This window comes from Periophthalmus magnuspinnatus, chromosome 12, assembly GCF_009829125.3.
Source record: "Periophthalmus magnuspinnatus isolate fPerMag1 chromosome 12, fPerMag1.2.pri, whole genome shotgun sequence".
Taxonomy (NCBI): domain Eukaryota; kingdom Metazoa; phylum Chordata; class Actinopteri; order Gobiiformes; family Gobiidae; genus Periophthalmus; species Periophthalmus magnuspinnatus.
Genome location: NC_047137.1, coordinates 13,333,663 through 13,354,454, shown reverse-complemented (window position 1 = coordinate 13,354,454; position 20,792 = coordinate 13,333,663). Strand labels below are relative to the sequence as shown.

General features: G+C 38.7%; 1 protein-coding gene across 1 annotated transcript in view; it reads left to right on the top strand.

Annotated features, from left to right (window-relative positions):
- The first annotated feature begins 1,839 nt into the window (after positions 1-1,839).
- The window catches only part of whrna (whirlin a), a 344,555-nt gene continuing 325,602 nt past the window's right edge, over positions 1,840-20,792 (top strand). The window contains exons 1-2 of the mRNA XM_055225688.1: positions 1,840-2,259; positions 5,352-5,681. Of these exons, the coding sequence (XP_055081663.1) occupies positions 1,840-2,259; positions 5,352-5,681 (750 nt within the window). The remainder of the gene's footprint in view (positions 2,260-5,351; positions 5,682-20,792) is intronic.

Sequence of the window (20,792 nt, the reverse complement as noted above, 5' to 3'; positions counted from 1 at the left end):
CAAGCTCATACGTCACTTCCTCAGTGCACGCACACACCGGAGAGAGATATTGGAGAGAGAGAGGAGAAAGAGAGAGAGAGGGAGGGAGACGCGCCGACCACCGAGCGAGCCTCTCATTCAGTCTGTCCCTCCCCGCGCGTCGGACACGCTGCTCCGCTCCCGCACACGGACAGAAGACGCGCCCCGGAGCTGTCCATGGTGTCACGTTACCACACGGGCCCGCGCTTCACTTTAACTCATCCAAACAAGTGGTCACGGGACTCCCACGGACGCGTAAAACTACTTTGGCACCGCGCTTCCAGAAAACGAGGACACTGGCTGGTTCCTTTCCGTTTTTTTTTTTCTTCTACCTGGTTTTGACGCAGGTTCCATCGGCGCGGAGTGAACCGGAGCCGGGTGACACCAGAGAATCGAGTCCCACGGGGCAGCCACCTGACCTGCCTCCTGCGCTCCTGGACATAAGCCCGCATTAACAGCCTCCTCCACCGGGACTACTTCCACGGGAGTTTACCGCTGTGTGCGTCGAGGTTCGTGCGTAAAACTGGATAAAACACAACCTTTACCAAACCAAGACGCGACCGCAGCACAAATTACGCACGAGAAGAGTTGGATTAAACATATTACCACGTTTGGATTAAGTTAACTTTTCTCACAAGCTCCTCGTGTTGCCAAAACGTGGAGCGCAGCAGCAGCAGTAAGAATGTTTCCCCGCACAAACGTGGCTTTACTGGAAACCTAACGAGGGAAATACGCGCGTAAAAGGCACTGACAATCGCTCTGGATCGGTGGAATGTATGCGTAACGTGCTTTTCAACGTCGGGAATGCTTTGGATCAAGTTGGGATTAACGATGGAGTGGAAAATGGTCGTTTTGGAGAAGCTATAAACGCACGAGGGTGATTTGAATGCGCGCGTTGGGCTATGGGCTTTACAGTAGTGCGTTACAATACTGGGTTTGTGTAGTACTTTCTGGTTATAACTTGCATTTGGAGTTGAACATAAGGTTTTTTCAGTCTATTCTGCTGTTCAGGTGAGGTTTTATTACGGATAAACTTAAATATAACCAGTAGGGACAGTTAATAGTGTTTATATAAGCTCAAAAAGTGTTCTATATCCTACTGTTTTCAAAGATGTGTAGTTAAAGCTTTATTTCACCAGCTGTACAGCACTCAGGCATGTCCTAAATTAGCTTTTTATGTTGTAGTTTTGTCCTGCTTTTAATTCATGTTGTAATTTCCAGCATTACTTTAGTACCTTGATGTATCTATTGCCAATTTTGTACTGGTTGGATTGTAAATAGTGCTAAAAGATAAGCCTGTTTGTCAGATATTGTGCGTTTAATCTGAATTGCTGAACTAATCCGAGAATTACATGCATTTCAGAACATGTTTGAAGAGGTTTGGTACAAAATATAAGGTTGACAAGCCTTTAGCTCTTTGTATAAGTGAAGTAAATGCAGGTTAAGTTAGTTTCACAGCTTTAACTCGTACATTTTGAGTAAAAAAGCTGTGTCTTTTGACCATTTGGGACTCTTGGTGAATGGGGAATCTGTGAAAGGATTCAGTTTATTGCCATTTTTTATCAGTTGCATTGTAAACAGAACTAAACGTTTTGGATGAGACATTATTTGAGACAAGATAGACCAGTTTTCTTCGTAAGTAAAGCTAATTTAATCAGTTTTTCCAGCCCTAACTGTCGCATTTGGAGTAAGAAGCTAGTGTCTAAGATGTGTCCCCCAGTCTCGGTGCCGTCCGTGGGTACGCTGACCTCCAGGCTGCCCCCCTCTTCGCCCGCTGCTGCGCCCGGCCTGCTCTCATGCTCGTAGGGACCGAGGGGCACCATGAGCGGCACAGACCTGGAGCGCGTGTCCCTCTGCTCCTCCGCTAACTCCGTGTCCTCTGCGCGCACGCTATCGGCTAACGTTCGCAAGCTCCACAACGCGCTCAACCTCCTCCTCTGCGACCAGGAGCGGGAACAGTTCATCCACTGTCTCAACGTCTACCACTCCAAGAGGAACGTGTTCGACCTGGTGCAGACCCTAAATGTGATCCTGAACGTGCCCAGTAAGAGACAGCTGCTGCCCATGCTGAGGTTGGTGATCCCGAGGTCGGACCAGTTACTCTTTGAGCAGTACACCTCCGAGGGGCTCTATCTGAAAGCGGAGCCGGGGCAAGCAGCCAATGGGACCGCGGAGTCGCCCGTGCCTCCTGCCAGCGCCAGCCCTCCTCCACCCGGCCACTTCTCTCCAGAGGTGAGTGAAGTAACAATAAAATAACATATGATTTCAACATTAAAGGTCCCATATTAGACTGTTTTCTAATCTGATGTGTTATAATAATGTTGTTTCCTCATCCAAAACATGCCTGGAGTTTTGTTTTGTTTTATTCACACATGTTTAACACACACTGTTCCACCTTGTGATGTCATGTGGTGATACAGGAAGTGCTCCACTGTGTTTTTAAACTTCATACACCTTCTCTAGAATCATCTGGGTTATTTCAGCCCTGGAATTGCCGATCTCTACTTCAAAACTACCCCTTCATGACATCACATGGTGGAACAGAGCATTTTGAGATCTGGAGATGTGGACAGACTGACTGAGCGCTGAAGTTATTTCCATGACAACTCGCTTCACACGGACAGAGCCCTGTGAATATGAATGCACGCGCTCACTTCACTGGTGCTATATATACTTTTCTTTCAGCTATGGCTAAATGAACCGTGAGGACTGTACGCACTGGTGACAGCAGAGAAAAGGCAAAAACAGACACAGACTCACCTGTACAGACAGACCCAGGCTCAGCTGCGCAGACAGACCCAGGCTCAGCTGCGCAGACAGGCAGGAGGAAACGTGTTGATCCAAATGACTTCATCAGACAGAGGTGTCAAACAGCAGCTCTGCAGTGCCCATTCATACATATACATGTGATCTGAGAGCTTTTTTTCCCCCCCAATTCCAAACACTTTTTCTGTCACAGCTTAGCCGTGTGCTCACTGCACTTGCCCCGCTCCAGAGTGTGAGTGGGGCCGCTGTGAGACCTCCTGTTTCATTTAATGTGAATCAGAGTGTGACTGTCGTGTTCACACCGACCCAAGCACCGCTCTCTTTTACCTCGACGTAACTTGTGGCAGTGTGAAAATGACCTAAGGTATTGTTCACCCAGTCACAGTGATGTTAAAGGGTTGAACCCAGTTTTTCTAAAGTTAAATTTGCCTCAGTGCAGTAGGGTCACAATTAGACAGTGGCTGCTGTCTGCATCTAATTACAAAGTGTGTTATCCTTCATTAACCAGGAAGTGCCAGGCTAATCTCTACCAGGATTCAGTGAAAAGTGTAAAAATGAATTACTCTGTCCATCACTGTGTCAGCTAGACCTCGATGGACTCTGTTGACATCTTAGAAAATACCTGTGCAAACAGAACAAATCCACTGATGGAATAAGCTGGTCATTCACAATATTCAGATTGTCAACTGATCTCATACTTTGGGCACAGAGCATCGTCGTGTTGTCATGATACTAAAATAAAAAAAGAAATACTCCATACCAATTCCGATACCACGCTCTTTATTTAGACAATAAAATGTCATTTTAGTACTTTCTTTTATATTCCCATGTGTCCTTATATCTGTGTAATCCCTCAGTCGTCCAGTAGGTTCCATAGTGGTCCATGTGTGTGTACTAGTCTAATACAGCTCAGAATCATCCTAATGCTATTCAGGAAAGCTTCATTTCTGTCATGTGAATGTGATGTTTTTAGTATTGATACCTGGTCAAATGAGTTTCTAGTTTCGATACTAGTTTTACTATCGATAAGTATCTGATTTTTGATACTCGTGTCAACCTCAGGCAGATCAAAGTCTCTGCCTCAATCCTTCAGAACATTTACTGTGATTGTCCATGATTTTGTGCCTCACACTTTTGGAGCTCGTCCCAGCAGCTTTCTGCAAATGACAGCGATTTTGAAACAGGAGCCATTCACATTTGCCAACTTCCACCGAAACATTCATTTGTAATAAAAGTCAAGAAAAGGCGACGTGGTGCCAACATTCAACCTTTATTAAGTCTCCAAATAAGGCGTTTTGGTGGCAATTTTAGATGTTTGTGAGGACTTTTACATGGCAACCGGCTCTTTTTCATCTTGATAAATGCTTGGATTGGGTGTTTGTCATGCTCTAGCAATATAATATGATACTTAAGTCATTTTTTGGTCAAATTGAGTCTTTACTTTCCAGACCCTGCTGCATCTGTAGGTGTCACCGGCTCCGTCTTTGGCCAATCAGAACAATTTTTACAATCATAAAAATACAAACTGCCCAGTGATCTTATAAACATAGGAAGGTTATTTTTATATTTTTCCCGAAAACTTTGAAAATTATGAGGCTAGCGGCATGACACTTTTAAAAATGTCAACAGCACTTAGCTTGCCAACATATTTCACTGTACTACAAGAAGAACAGCGAGTACAGCCCCGTCAACTTTTATATATGCTCTTTATATCTTACCTTATTAGTCTTTTATCTTATTTTTCTTCAAGCAAAATTGGAGTAAGAAAATGTCACAAATTAAGTTTTTTGAGCTTTTAACCATGTCATAACATTGTTCTTTTCCGGGATTGTTATGTCATAGATAAAAACCCTACACAGTTTTTAGTCCATAAAACATCAGCAGACTCGTTTTAAGCATTTCTACTGTCAAATCACGCTCATTACGTCTGCGTTCTTATATTAACATGTTCTGGACAAGTTTCTCATTTGGCAGTTTAATTGTTTACACTATGGTAGTTCCCTCTGCTGCCAGTAGAGGGCATGACGCATCAGATCAGAGTATATTGAGCACTGACGCTGTGAGGTCTGCACTTTTTTTCTTAAATTAGATGTTATTTTAAGTTCTAAATCATGAAATACCAAACTAAAGATACTCAAGATCATGTTTAAAGGTCAATAACAAGTAATGCGTAATATTTGTTTTTTAAAAGGAGGCATTTTACTCACTATATTTAACAGGTTTTATAAGTTTCACTTCGCTTTTTGACGCTCTGGGACAAAAGTCACTCCCCTTTCGTGGCGATATCATACTACAGTTGGTGTGTAGTGTATTGTTTTGTATCCTGTTTTTGTATATTTATGGAAAATTGTTGTGTGGGGGCATAGGGTGGATGGGCGGGGCATAGGCTAGTGGGTGGAGCATTGGACAAATCTTACATGGATGACTTAAGATAATACCCATCCTTTAATTAAATGAAATTACTTAAACTAACCAAAATCAGACACATATTTGGAGTAATTTGAGCCCGTAGTACATTTTCAGTCGTTACAGTGCACTAGCTTTCATTTTTCTCATATCTTTATCAGTTCCCGGTGGCGTTGCGCGGCTCTCCAGACAGCTTCAGCACCAGCAGCGACGGCGGGCCCGCTCCCCTGGCTCCTCTGGTCCCTCTGCTGGGGAGAAACTTCATCCACGAGCCCCCGGGAGAACCGCGGCAGGTGTGCATGAAGCGCCACAAGAGCCAGGAGGGGCTCGGCTTCAGTATCCGGGGAGGCTCGGAGCACGGGGTGGGCATCTACGTGTCCCTGGTGGAGCCCGGGAGCCTGGCCCAGAAACAGGGGCTCCGCGTGGGGGACCAGATCCTCAAAGTCAACGACAAGACCTTTGATAATTTCACACATGCAGAGGCGGTGAAGGTAAGAGCAGTTTTGGTTTTATATTCTGTTTTATACACTGTTTTATATGCTGTTTTATACACTATTTTATATATAAATTTGCTGGATTTTTTCTCGCTGTGTGGTTTTAAAATGTGCAAATGTGATTATGTCATGGACTCTAAGACTTGGTAGAGCTGAAATACATTGGTGCATCTGATATTTGCAAACCGATAGCTAATCTAACATATTTTTCAGGATCTGTGGCAATATCGTACACAAGTATCAGATCTGTGCAAGCTGAATTTTTAAAAAAACTTTGAATATTTGAGCTGCATCAGGTTGAATAAGTTTTTAAAAAATCAGAATTGACAGGAGGCCTCTTATTCTTTTGGGTTTGGTGTGGTATTTCTTAACTCTTTGTTTTGTGTATGTTTTAAAAATGGATTTATTGATTGATTTATTGGATTCATTAGCTCTTTCTGTACTGACCTTTGCTGTTGACATAGAACATTCAGCTCACTATTCAATAACACAGGCTTTAAATGTGCACTATGTAACTTTTCTGGTGTTAGGTCCAATACCTGCTTGTCCCCAACGCAAGGCAAGTTCATTTGTACAGCGCAAATCATACACAAAGTAATTCAAAGTGCTTTACAGAATAAGAAAGGCGTTAAAATCATAGTACATGCAAAAAAGGCATAAATAATCATCATAAAATTAACATTAAGAGAGAAGAGTGCAGAATAAAAACGTTTCAGTCATACTCAGCTAAACAGAACCGTTTTGAGTCTGGATTTAAACATTGTCAAAGTAGAGGCCTGTCTCACATCTTCAGGAAGAATGTTTCAGGTTTTAGTTGCAAAAAACTGAAACAGGGATGTTGTAGATGTTATTCAGTTCAGTTCAATTCATCTTTATTTCTGACTCATGGTCCATTTTTAAAAACAGACAGAGACAGAGACAATACAAACAATAAACATCTACGTTTTAAAAAGACGACCACACCAGTGTCTCCACATCTTGGACTGAATCGAACTGCACCGGAACTTATGTTTGTGAGTGATATTATTTCATTTTCTGACTTATTCAGTCTGCAGATAAAACTAAACATTAAAGTTCTTCGTACAGCAAAGTTTTCACTCGTGCAGTGACAAACATCTGTGTCGCACTCGTCCATCGCCGCCTTATTACGTTTTGTTTGTGTTTAACAGGAGTATGTTCCACAGTGGGGCGTGGAATATGTCTTTTAAATTGCAGGTGTATTGCAGTAAATGAATGAATGAATTAATGAATAAATACATAAATAAATGAGTAAATAAATGAATGAATAAATAAATGAGTAAATGAATGAATGAAATGGATGAATAAATAGATAAATAAATAAATGAATGAATAAATAACAAAATAAATACATGAATGAATGAATAAATACATACATAAATAATGAATGAATGAATAAATAAATTAGTGAATGAACGCATGAAATGAATGAATTAATGAATGAATGATTAAATAGATAAATAAATACATAAATAAATAAATAAATAAATAGATAAATAAATAAATGAATGAATGAAATGAATAAATACATAAATGAGTAAATGAATGAAATAAATGATTGAATAAATAGATAAATGAGTGAATGAATGAATGATTAAATAGATAAATAAATACATGAATGAGTGCATTAATTAATAGATGAATAAATGAGTAAATTAATGAATGAAATGACTAAATAAAAAAATAAAAAAAACATATTCTTACAGTGAGGTAACTTACCTTTCCATACATCTGACCTATAATACATTTAGCCACAGTCATTTTATCTTCATGGAGACCAGCAGTAAAGTTACAGAGTGTACCTTTAATGCTGTTTTGTTTATAGATTTCCATTATTGGCAGTATGAAGCTCTTTCTGACCCATTGACCTGTTCACCTCGTCCGGTCAATATCGCAGCCTGAACCTCCTCCCATATTATTTACAGACTGATCATTGGTTTCTCTTGTTTCTATGGAGCCGTGCCTCACTCTACTCACACATAAATGACACTTTTTTCCCCATAAGCTCCATTATTACCCCCTCCACGTGTGCGCAGCATCGACAGTATCGGCGTTTCCATCGGGACGCAGCAGCAGTGGCCCGTGTGCATCGAGCCGGGGCAGGAGCTGTCCGTGGTGCTGATGGCATTTGCACCTCCGCTCTCCCGTTGGACTGCGCCGTGGGGGGTTTACCATGCGCGTTCAGTTCATCCCTGTTGGTGAATACAGCTGACAAAAGTAGTGAAAGTCAGATACTAATCGATACTGATACTGATATCGAAACTAGATACTTGTTTAAGCGAAGAAATCACATTAGCAGGACAGAATTTGAGCTTTTCTGAGCAGTTTTAATGCCAGTACAATGAGATTCTTTGTTTTAGCATAAGGTCTAAATGAAATCTAAATGAAAGTACTATTATTTTACAGTAAAGGCCTGTCACAATAATAATTATATCAATTTTTTTCAATATAGTATAAATGTAACAGTAATTTTTAGGCGTCAGTATTTATCGTGAGGACTTTTTCTTTGTAGTATTTGGAATTCTTTGGTTATTTTTCTGCAGTATGATAAGATTTGAGCTTTATTTGTATATACAGCTCAACAATATTTGGTTTTGTACATTTAGAATACATTTTTTGTGGATAATTCTGCTTTATAGTTTGGTTTTTATCGTCTATATTTACTTCAGCATTATATCGCACTTCAAATTTTGTTATGGCCTATTATTTTGTGTATGAAAATTACACTCTATTACCAAAAACATTATTATTATTTTTTTATTTATTTGTTTTATTTTGGTATCATGATCAGTATCGAGTATTTAGTGAATTCCTTAGTATCAAAATCAAGTCTGAAATTTTAGTATCGTGACATATCGCGAATAAACATAACAAAATGATACAAATGTTATGTTTTATATTATATATGTTTTTTTCTTTTTTTGTTTTTTTTAAGTAATTACTGAAAAGCTTTGAAGAAAAATTGAATTGCTCTGAGACGTGGTGACACAATAAACAATGATTTTAGCAGTAAATACACAAGCCCCAAATAAAAATAAAAAACATTAAGACTATAAAATATAATCTATTAATTTTACAAAGCACTTTCTCAGGTAATAATTAAAACAAAAGCAAACGGACAGGGTCACATTTATCGTCCAATCAGGCACATTTTTACTAAGAATCATGGGAACCCAACTGCCTGACACTATCCCAGACACTTGATTCTCTGTCATGGTGCAGTTTCAAGAGTAAAAAATAAAGCAAATAGACGCAGAGATGTGAGAACTGTAAGGAAACAACCACATGACACTATCCCAGACAGCAATTTCTGTGTCGTGGTGTAATATCACAGCAACAGAAAGGAATAATTGGGCGGGGTTAAAAAGTCAAACTAAAACATGTTCCTCGCTCATAGTTTGAAATCAGTGTTTTCATTTATTTAGTGTTCATTTGTTACGCTTATATCAGGGGGAGTAAATCCACAGCCCAAGGACAGATACAAAACAGACGTCAATAATCTGCCGCTTTGTATCACAGTTTTTATGAGTATTATTTTTTAAAGAGAAACACCAGTCCCTGAAACAGCTTTTGGCAATTCTTACACTAAATGAAATATTGATTTTGAAAATTAAAGGGGAAAAAGGAGATTGAGAAAAAGGAGAGATTTTTTTTTTAAATAATGAAGATTGTTCTACCTCACTTCCCTTGTTCTCATCTTCTCTCTCTTTTTCATCTCTCCCTCTCCAATAATTTCCTGGAGACTTTAATTTTCCAGGAAATGATTTTAACGTTAAGCACAGTCACTGATTGTCTAAACTCAACCTTAACTCTAACGTTAACCCGAACCTTAACCTTCACCTAACCCCTAACCTTAACTTTAACGGTTTACCATCATGTACCAACTGTGAGCCTCGGACACTCCACTGTGAACTGTACACACGTGTCGTCGGGCAGCACTGGACACTCAGGTTAAGTCACTGGTACATGTTCATTTACAAAGGGATTATGGGTCTGCTCCCTCCATATCTCAGCACGTATATTCAACATAAAACAGATGGACATTATGCTCTGCCATCACAAAACTGCAGCTTCTTTCTGTCTCAAGTGTCCGCACAGAGACTGGTAAAGTGGCATTTCAATATTCTGCGTCTTCAACGTGCAATAATTTACAAAAAGTCTTGAAATTACAAGAACTGACTTCAATAATTCAGTTTAAATCTATGTTGAAAGGTTTGGAAATTAAGTCTATGATTTTAAGAATCCATTTTGTGATGTGTTGAAATGTGTGTGTGTGTAATGCAACTGTGCCTTGAAAGAGAGATTATTAGTCTCAATGGGACTTTTCTGGTTAAATTAAGGTTAAATTAAAAAAAAAACCCTAACCTTAACCTAAACCTTAAACTTAACCTGAACCCGAACCTTAACCTAAACCTTAAACTTAACCTGAACCCTAACCTAAACCTTAACCTGAACCCGAACCTTAACCTAAACCTTAACCTGAACCTGAACCCTAACCTTAACCTAAACCTGAACCTGAACCTTAAACTTAACCTGAACCCTAACCTAAACCTTAACCTGAACCCTAACCCTAACCTTAACCTAAACCTTAAACTTAACCTGAATCCTAACCTAAACCTAAACCTTAACCTGAACCCTAACCTAAACCTAAACCTAAACCTAAACCTTAACCTTAACCCTAACCTTAACCTAAACCTTAACCTAAACCTGAACCTGAACCCTAACCTAAACCTAAACCTAAACCTAAACCTTAACCTTAACCCTAACCTTAACCTAAAGTCTAACCTTTGCCTAATTTACTCCATATCTAAACTTTAAACCCCGTTGTTGATCTAATATTGTCAGATTTACCGCACAGGGGCCTGATATTTGGTCTCCACAAAGTGAATCATCCTCCGTGTCCAAACTGTGTGTGTATATATTTGTGTGTATATTTCAGTCCCCGTAATGTACCAAATACCTCCCACACACAAAGGGCGCACTAGAATTCAAATTGTTTCTCCCAGATTTAGTAAAGCGCACACTTGTTGTGTTTTTGTATTTTTAGAGCGTAGCATTATCACACTCGCCGCTCCCTCACTGCAGATCAAAGCCGTGCGTACACAGAGGCAGATTTCTATAAGCGTTATATCAGTCCCACGTACTTATTTGGGGCGTATTTTTTGCTTGTATTTTTCCTTTCTCAAATACGACGCAGGATTTAAAGGGATTGACGGTGTGCCGCGTGTCGTCCTGAGATATGAGGAGCGTGGGCCTGTGCAAACGTAACTGAAGTAACAGTTTTGTGAATGAGGAGAGGAACTTTTTTTTTTTTTTTTTTTTTTTTATTAGATCATACTTGACTCTTAAATTGAGTAAAAATGCTACTTGTTTGTTTATTTATTTATTTCACCCAGCCCTAAATTGAGTAAAAATACTACTTGTTTATTTATTTATTTATTTATTTATTTCACCCAGCCCTAAATTGAGTGAAAATACTACTTGTTTATTTATTTATTTATTTATTTATTTCACCCAGCCCTAAATTGAGTGAAAATACTACTTGTTTATTTATTTATTTATTTATTTATTTCACCCAGCCCTAAATTGAGTAAAAATACTACTTGTTTATTTATTTATTTATTTATTTATTTCACCCAGCCCTAAATTGAGTGAAAATACTACTTGTTTATTTATTTATTTATTTATTTATTTCACCCAGCCCTAAATTGAGTAAAAATACTACTTGTTTATTTATTTATTTATTTATTTATTTCACCCAGCCCTAAATTGAGTAAAAATACTACTTGTTTATTTATTTATTTATTTATTTCACCCAGCCCTAAATTGAGTAAAAATACTACTTGTTTATTTATTTATTTATTTCACCCAGCCCTAAATTGAGTAAAAATACTACTTGTTTATTTATTTATTTATTTATTTATTTCACCCAGCCCTAAATTGAGTAAAAATACTACTTGTTTATTTATTTATTTATTTATTTATTTCACCCAGCCCTAAATTGAGTGAAAATACTACTTGTTTATTTATTTATTTATTTATTTATTTCACCCAGCCCTAAATTGAGTAAAAATACTACTTATTTATTTATTTATTTATTTATTTATTTCACCCAGCCCTAAATTGAGTAAAAATACTACTTGTTTATTTATTTATTTATTTATTTCACCCAGCCCTAAATTGAGTAAAAATACTACTTGTTTATTTATTTATTTCATCCAGCCCTAAATTGAGTAAAAATGAACTGTAGAAGAAAAATAATAATAAATAAATTAATAATAATAATAATAATAATAATAATAATAATTTTATGTAGATGGATTGTGAAAAAAAAAGATACTGAAAAAAAAACATAAATATGACATAATTTTTATCTTTTATTAAATAATCTAATAAGAGCCATGGTCTATGTCAGAACTAGTATAAGACCACATTGCATTAAAAGTGCCCTTTGTAACTTTTCTGGTGAAGGGTCTGACACCTGCTTGTTGCCATGGAAATACTGTAGTCACCTTAGAGATACTGTAGATAAGTTTAATGTTACATATACAGTGGAACATTCCAGACCCTCTAAAAACTCTAAACTTTAACTTTATTTCATTCAATTTTACTTCTGTGTGGTATTAACTGCTAAGACATAACATATTTAGATCGCTGTGTTACCTTTTATTGTTTTAAAAATGCTATATTCACCGAAAACAACGATGCTTTATCAGTTTCACTTTCTCCTGTTTTTGATCAATGTTTTAACCGGGTAGAAAGCTGAGAAAAATAGATTTAGCATAATACCCTCTCTTTAAAGAAATTACTATTATTTTGTGCAGGAAATTTCATTGTATTGTCTAAAACGTAGTAATTATCTTTGTAGAGTTTGAGTTTTTCATATCACGGCAACACTATTTTTACTTAATCCTTCTTTCCACAGTAGTTAGAAAAGTGTTTTATAATAATCCGCAAAACAATTTAATTAGCTGCGTTAGGATCTCTGCTGTGTAATGATTAATCTACTATAATCCTTCTGTCATATTCATCCCATCAGTGTAATGCGATGACAGCTGCTGCGCGCGAGGTCAGCGAACCCACCGTGAGGCGTTTGAGTGCCGTCGGGATTAATGATGTCCTGACCCTCGCACCGCTCTGACCTCCGCGGGCTAACAAGACGTGATGAGTGGCGGCTTGCTAATGAGGCTAAAGCTAACGTGGCTAAGGCTAATGTGCTCGTGTCAGACGTGGTTATTTACGAGTGCGCCCGAGAACACGCAAACTGGAAAAAACAGACCTGCGTTTGAACGTGGCTGACTACAGGTGCTGCGGAGCGTGAGGATGCACTTTATTTTATAGTTTTATATTTTTGTGTGCAAATTTCAAAGTATTTCTAATATTCTAGTATGACTGGTTAGCGCTAAAGCCACAGTGTGTAATGTTTTAGTCTAAAATATACAAAATAAAAGCATGTTTTTTATCATTTTGGTTGGGTTTAATGCGGTGAAAAATGTAAAAAAAAAAATCAAATTAATCATGCTTTCTTACTGTGAGCGGGCTTGCATCTCCACAAACTTGGCTCTTATTGGGTCTTGAGGAGGGACAAAATGGTGTGAATGTTCCGAAGTATGGTTTTAACTATTTCCAAGTATATTTTAAATGGTAAATAGTAAACACTGGTGGTCCCTCGTTTATCGTGGGAGTTACGTTCTAAAAATAACCCGCAACAGACGAAATCCGCGAAGTATCAGCTTTATTTTTTACAGTTATTCTCTATGTTTTTGGCTGTTAAACCCCTCACCACACACTTTATACACTTTTCTCACACAGGCGTTAACATTTTCTCACATTTCTCTCTCGTTTAAACTCTCTCAAAGTTCAAACCTTCGTAGGCGTCTTTGTCGGTGCAGAACGTTTCATCGACGTTGTGGGTTTTGTCGGGGAGAAAACAAATTGCAAACATACAGCACTTCAGAGTCACACTGCGATCCAACGTTTATGTAAATTTGGCTGAAATTGCACCAAAAAAATCCACGAAACAGCGAGGCCACGAAAGTTGAACCGCGATATAGAGAGGGACAACTATATATCGGTTTTCCACTCGCTTTACCTCAAGGAACCACACACACATTCATTCACCAGTGTACACAGACACTGGGGGCGAGGTGAGTTAAGTGTCTTGCTCAAGGACACAACAACCGCCAACCTTCTGATGAGTTGCAACACTGGAATTTCCCCACTGTGGGACAAATAATGCCTCGCTCTAGTCTTATCCTTACTGCCGACGTGTAGAAGGTTCGCGTTTTTTGTAGTTTATTTAATCCTTTATTGAAAACTCTTCTGATCTATGTCACTTTTGAGGTGGTAAATCATCTGTTTTTATCCATGGAAATGTTATTGCTACGCTTGGAATTTTCCACAATACAGCATTAAACTGGTTGGGCGTCAGACGTCACAGTAAGAATTCACGTTTTTCAAGACATTTTTGAGCAACAAAACATCTCTAAATGAACAAAAGCAAAGGTGTATATGTTTAAGACCATACTGTAGAATATTTCAGGCAAAGCAGTAACGCCGCCATGGAGCCCCTTGACCAGAAAAGTTACATAATGCGCTTTTAACTTCAGCTCGTGTATTGATAATTGTCGTCAGCGCACGTGGAGGATCCCTGATAGTACCTGTACCTGCTCAGTCGCATGTAGAGCAGTGGAGCAGAGCGTTTGGGGGGAGTGAGGGGGTAACCGGACACCCCGCAGCAGCTGGTCTCCATGGAGCGAGCGGCCGGTGCCAGAGGAGCAAAGAGAGAGATAAAGAGTCTTCAGAGAGGACAGAGGACCGGCTGTGGGTCTGAGCGAGGAGGGAGCCAAAACTGAGCTAAAACGGGGTGGAAACAGTGTGATATATACTGCAATATTGACAAACTGCTTTGATAATGGCGTACAGGTCTACACAGAGTTTAATTTAACCATTATAAAAAACTTAGACAAACCTTATTGATCCACAAGGGAACCTGTACCTTATTTTTACTGTCTTAAAAACGTGAAACATAAAACTAGTCCATTTTAAACAGTTTGCAGTTGTCCAAACTTATCCCTCACTTATCGTACGCATTCAGAGCATCCTAATTATTCACCACGATTACTTTATAAGCGCTTTTCACAGCTCTCAGACACCAGAAAGTTTTGTCATTACAGTAAAGCTAACAACAACTAGCATGCTAAAGCGCACGTCTCGATTATCAGACAATAAAGTGCTTTCTAATTAGATGTAAACACCACACAGTGGACTTATTTTGACCTCAAGAACTGTGTTTACAATATATTTGTACTGGGGCAAGACCACAGACTGAATATATATAAATGGACATAGCTAACCTGCTAGCCGCCGCGTTCCTACTTATTTAGAATGGCTTTTAACACTTAGTGGCCCTGTGACACTTTCTTTATTTTAATGGCGTAATGTTCTTTGTTGACATATTTGTATGATGTTTATTGTTTTTTATCTCGTTTTTAATGTTGTACAGCACTTTGGTCGGCTTTGGTTGTTGGAAGGTGCTATAGAAATAAAGTTTGATTGATTGATTGATTGGTTTCACTCAAATACAAGGGTAAAATAAACACACATTCATATATCCCTCGGGTTACTCTGGATTCTGAGATGAGATGTCTGGGTTTTGACTTGTTTGCATTCTTGTTTTATCTTGAAATGCTGGGATTTTGATGTCACCAATAATAAAATCACCCATTCCGCTCATTAATTAAGTGTTTAATAGAGCTAACCAGTCAGATCTGTTGTTGTCAGCATTCTCAAAAGCTAAACGTTATTTGTTTTCTTTAGCTACTTAACGTTGGATCATTGGTAATTAATTGAACAGCTGAGTTGGAGCTTTCTTGTGTAATTCTGTTGTTGTTGTGACCGGCAGTAAACCCCTAAATGTAGTAATGTTTAATCAAAGAGTTCAAATGTTTAAGTTGCATTTTACAAAGTTCTCGAGTACCTTAGTACCATAGTCACATTTTTTATAGAGCTTTTCCACTTTCAAGGCACTCAAAGCTCTTTACATCAAGCAACCTGTGGGTCGGTGGTTTTGACCGCTCGAAAAGTGACCTTTATTTTAAGAATGCGATTCGAACCGTCGACCTTTGGATCAATGGAGCAGGGAGTCCTCCACCAAGTAAGCTAATGCTAACCCATATTGTAATATAATGTCTCCTCATAACATCCATCCATCCATTTTCTTCCGCTATTCCGAGGCAGCTGTCTAAGCAGGGACTCCCAGACTTTCCTCACCCCAGACACGTCCATCAGCTCCTCCTGTTGGACCCCGAGGTGTTCCCAAGCCAGCCGAGAGACATAGTCCCTTCAGCGTGTCCTAGGTCTTCCTCGGGGCCTCCTCATAACATAATAAAGATAATTTACTTCAGGAGACAGAATTTTGGTAAGGTAAGGTTGATCTCCACTGCATGGTCATGTTGGAAAGTTATTTGCCATCTGCATTTGACCCATCCTTCAGTACCTCTGGGTTAAACTTGTCAAGAGCAGTGGAACCATCTCCAGATCTTGAGCTAGTTTTGATCAGGGCTAACCTTAACTGAAGGATTACATTTTTACTCAGGGTCAAGACCATGTTATATCCCATAGTGCTCCCCCCTGGCCTGGGATTACACCTGTGTTTGGGTCTCCTTTGTCTTAAGCCCCTCCCCTTCACTCTGATTGGCCAGAATAACCCCTCCATTGTCGTTTAATCCATAGAGATGAGAACATGTGCTGAGCTTTTGAACCTTACGCCTTTACCCATTGTGTCAGGAATAGATAAAAGCCAAACCTAGTCTACAGCAGGACTAAACCAGATTCAAACCGGGACCCAATGTGTAGAATGTTGGGTGCTGTAAATTCTTAATCTGAAACTAAATATTTTCACACTAAAGGAACTGCACCAAATTTATACTGTCTTCAAAGCAAATGATGATAAACAAAACGAGTTCATTTTAAACGACTGGCAGTGGTCCAACGTCCAAATTGCCTTCACGGTAAAGCTAACACGCACCTCCTGGTTATCGGACAGTAAAACACTTTATAATTAGATGTAGCCATCACACAGCAGACTTATTTTGAACTGCTTATGCAAAATATCTGCACTGGGCCAAGACAAAATTGGCGCAAATACATGGGAAGTAAATCGGAAACGAGGCTTTTTAATTGAAGTGTAGATTAAACCAGAAGTATTTCAGTAGTATTTCAAATAAACCACTCTACAACCCGCCTCTGTTCTTGCTCCACCGCAGTCGCAGAACCACCAGCCTCCTCAACCTCTCCTTTTAAACAGTCTCTTTTGAAAGTGGACTCGATCTCCCCGTCTGTGCACATCTGTTACGTCACTGCCACCAGACTCCTGCCACAGAGCTGGTAATTTAACCCACAACCTCCTCACGTACGACACAGGGACACTGGTCTTGTCTTTGTTTGAGAACATGGTTGCTGTTACTACTTGAATGAAAGGGAAAGAGAGAAGAGAAGAGAAGAGAAGGAGCTAATGGGCTACGTTCATGTGACATTACTATAATCCCGACAGTTTAAAACAGAGCTGCAGACAGGTCAGGATTTTATGCTAGATTTGGACTTTTAACTGTTAGATTGCAGATTTGTTGACCTGGTTGAAATTATTTTAAGGTAGGGACGCACCAATCCAGCTTTTTCTGTTCCGATACCATTGTCGATATGGATAAGTATGTGCCGATTCCCAATATTAACCAATGCTAGGGCAGAGACTGAAAATAAACACAACTAGCGCGTGGTAAATATGACCCAAATGAGTATTGTCACTGTTGTTTATCATTTAAAGTCACTACAGAGCAACTTTGAAAAGTATTACGAGGTTTTTCAGGCCAACACTGTTCAGTAAATCATCTTATCACACCACTTTATACACCAAAATGGGATATAAACTGAACGGATATCTTGGAACCGATATCCGATCCATCAAAAGTTTCAATATCTGCACCGATGCATCTCTACTTTAAGGCATCAGATTAATATGGTAAGTTTGTGGAGCCAATCCTTTACAAATAACAATAGGTTCAACATTTGTAGGCTGTAACTTTGGATATTTCTTTCAAAAACAGTAAATCTCTCAGAGTTTCACAGGTTCCTGCCTCCATCTGAAATGATGACGTTATAAAGTGTGAACACAGCCTATTCATAGAAGCCATGGACATTTTTGGGCTGCTAATTATAACAGCCCAGGGGTTGGAACCAGACATGGGGTTTTTGAGCAAAGGCAAGATTTTATAGCAGCCAAAATAAATCTGCACTTTATTTATATTTAGTTCTTTTTTTATTTTTTATTTAATGACATTTTTTTCCCAGTAAAAACTTTTTTTTTTTGGTCTAACTCAATTTTTTATTTATTTTTTATTGTCATCATCAGAGAACACATTCTTGGGGTTAGTATAATATAGATCTGCAAGGCAAAAAAGGAAAAAAAACATACTCAGGAGGAAGGGGAACATAAATGAATAAATCACAAGATGGTTCTCCACAGGGACGAGTTTGAGGGCCCAAGATCTTGTCCTATTGTTAAGGCAACACAAGGCAAGTTTATTTGTATTGCATATTTCGTACACATTCAAAGTGCTTTACAGAATAAGAAAGACATTAAAATCACAATACAACAAATCAAAACATAAATAATCAGAAATAATCATCATAAAATTAACATTAAAGGAGAAAGGTGCAGAATAAAAACCTTTCAGTCACACGCACAGTTAAAAAGAACTGTTTTGAGCCTGGATTTAATCATTGTGAAAGTAGAGGCCTGTCTCACATCTTTGTTTGTTTTGATTGTTCCAGGTTTTAGCTGCAAATGCTGATTTCCCATGTTTAGTCCTGACTCTGAGCACCAGCAGGACCATGACATTTACTTTGTAGGTGTGTATTTCAGCGCTATAGGACATATCTTTATCTTTACCTTGAGCAGCGTGGAGGAGAATAGCTTATAACTAACTCTGATTCTGTGTGCAGTGGGGGATTTTCAGGCCAAATAAGACTGAATACTGCTCATTTTTACTTGAACAAGCAGCAATAGGCATAGTTTTGGAATCACTTTTGTAATTTAAAAAGGGCGTATTATGTAAAATCGACTTTTAGGAGCGTTCTACCATGTTATAACATTGTTTTTTCATCAAAAACATGGCTGAAGAGGTTTTACATGCACGTTTGAGTAATCTTACAATCTCTCCAAGGCCCTATTCAAACCCTCCTTATGGCTGGTAGTGTAATTCTTTCCAAATCTGAGCCCAAAAGTCTACGTCAACTATGCATGATACAAGACATTACACTACAACTTCACAAATCTGATGCATTGTGTAGGAAAGGATGAAACTGAAGCTTATTAAACATGTTAATACTTTGTTTTCGGGGAATATAGCAGTTTCAAACAATAAAACACGGTAAAATGGTGATCTAAATATGTTATGAGTTGCAATAAATACCCCATAGTAGTGTAGTACACCCCCTAATACTTAATTACTTTGAAAAAACAGTAATGCAAATCACGAGTGCTACTATTTTTGGGGAGAAAAACAGATAACTAAAAACGTAATTACTCTTTTCAATGAACTTTTCCAACACAGATGAGCACAGCCTAAAAGTATTAAAAGACCTTTAAAAATACCATCTTTAAAATAATTGGCTTTTCTACCAGTTTTCACATCTGAGCCAGTTTGAACTTCATTTGTGCCGTGACATCGCAGACTCAGTAGCAAACCAAAGTTTCTCCCTGCACAGAGCTGGATTATGGCTGAAATTAAACCTCACCTTCAGTGGTCTTTAAAAGTCACAAAGATTAATCACAAAAGTATGTCTATAATCCCCCGGGTACACGCGGGTGAGAGAGCGTGTCAGCGTCTTTCTATTGGGACGTCCAGGTGGAGACAGAGGGCACGGAAAAGTTATTGTATGAAGTAGGAGATAAACCTGATTATTCATATCATCCCTGAATGTTCCTGAGACTGGCTTTACTTGACTTTACAATACAGATTTACAACGACCTTGACCAAACCAAAGGGGCTTAGTACTTTGATTCTGCTGTCAAGTTACTACTGGGATTGAAAGTCTGAAATATATGAAAATATAAATGTATATTTCCTGCTATGAAGAAGCGGAGCGTAGGTTCTAATATTTAATCTAACATCTAATCTAATATGTGTAATTTTTCTGACCAACGTTGCGATTAAATTTGCAATAATTAAAAGCCTGGCCCCTTGACTCTGCTTTGTGTCACTTCAAATGCAACATGACAACAATAGCTGCTGCAAAGTACAAAGGCCAACTCTGCCACGGTTTAGATCACAAGTGTCAAACTCAAGGCCCAGGGTCCAAATGCGGCTCGTCATGTCATTTTATGTGGCCCGCGACAACGTAAATTAAAAGGTATGACTGCCTTAAAATGTCAGTTTATCAGTTTATGTGAGTGCAACCATTTTGCTCAGGTGGCCCTTGGTGAAATTGAGTTTGACACCCCTGATTTAGATCATAGCCTTCATACCAAAGAGCCAATCCTACGCGAGACTGTTGAAGCCCTGCCCCTTCTCGCCCACACCGCTGGTTTAGCAGAGAGCTGGTACTTAAGAACGCTGTAAATCAAACCTGTTGCTAATGCTAGCGGGGGTGACCTTGGGGAAAGAAGGCGCCTGATTTGTCTGTTATTAATGTTCATATCTTGATTTACGCACACAATAGTGAAGTTTAATATGCTAGAATCATGTAGAGCGGGTTAATATGAACATTTAAGACCAAAGTGACAAGTCTGACAGCAGCAGTTACAGAGAAAGGGGCGGAGTTTTTCAATAGAAAGTGGATTGGAGCCAGAGTCGATGGAGCTGAAAGCGCCCCCATGCTCACTTCCTGTTTTGAACGTAGCGGCTAGCAGGTTATGCCCATTTATATATCCAATCTATGACCTACGGATAGTGTTATATTGATGAGTGACAGTGTCCGATTCCTTTCCCTGCGAGTGGGAATATGGAGTAAACCTCACGAGTTAGCTAGGCCAGCTAACTAGTTAACACATATTTTATTTATAATTAATTATAGGATTCTGTTTAAAGT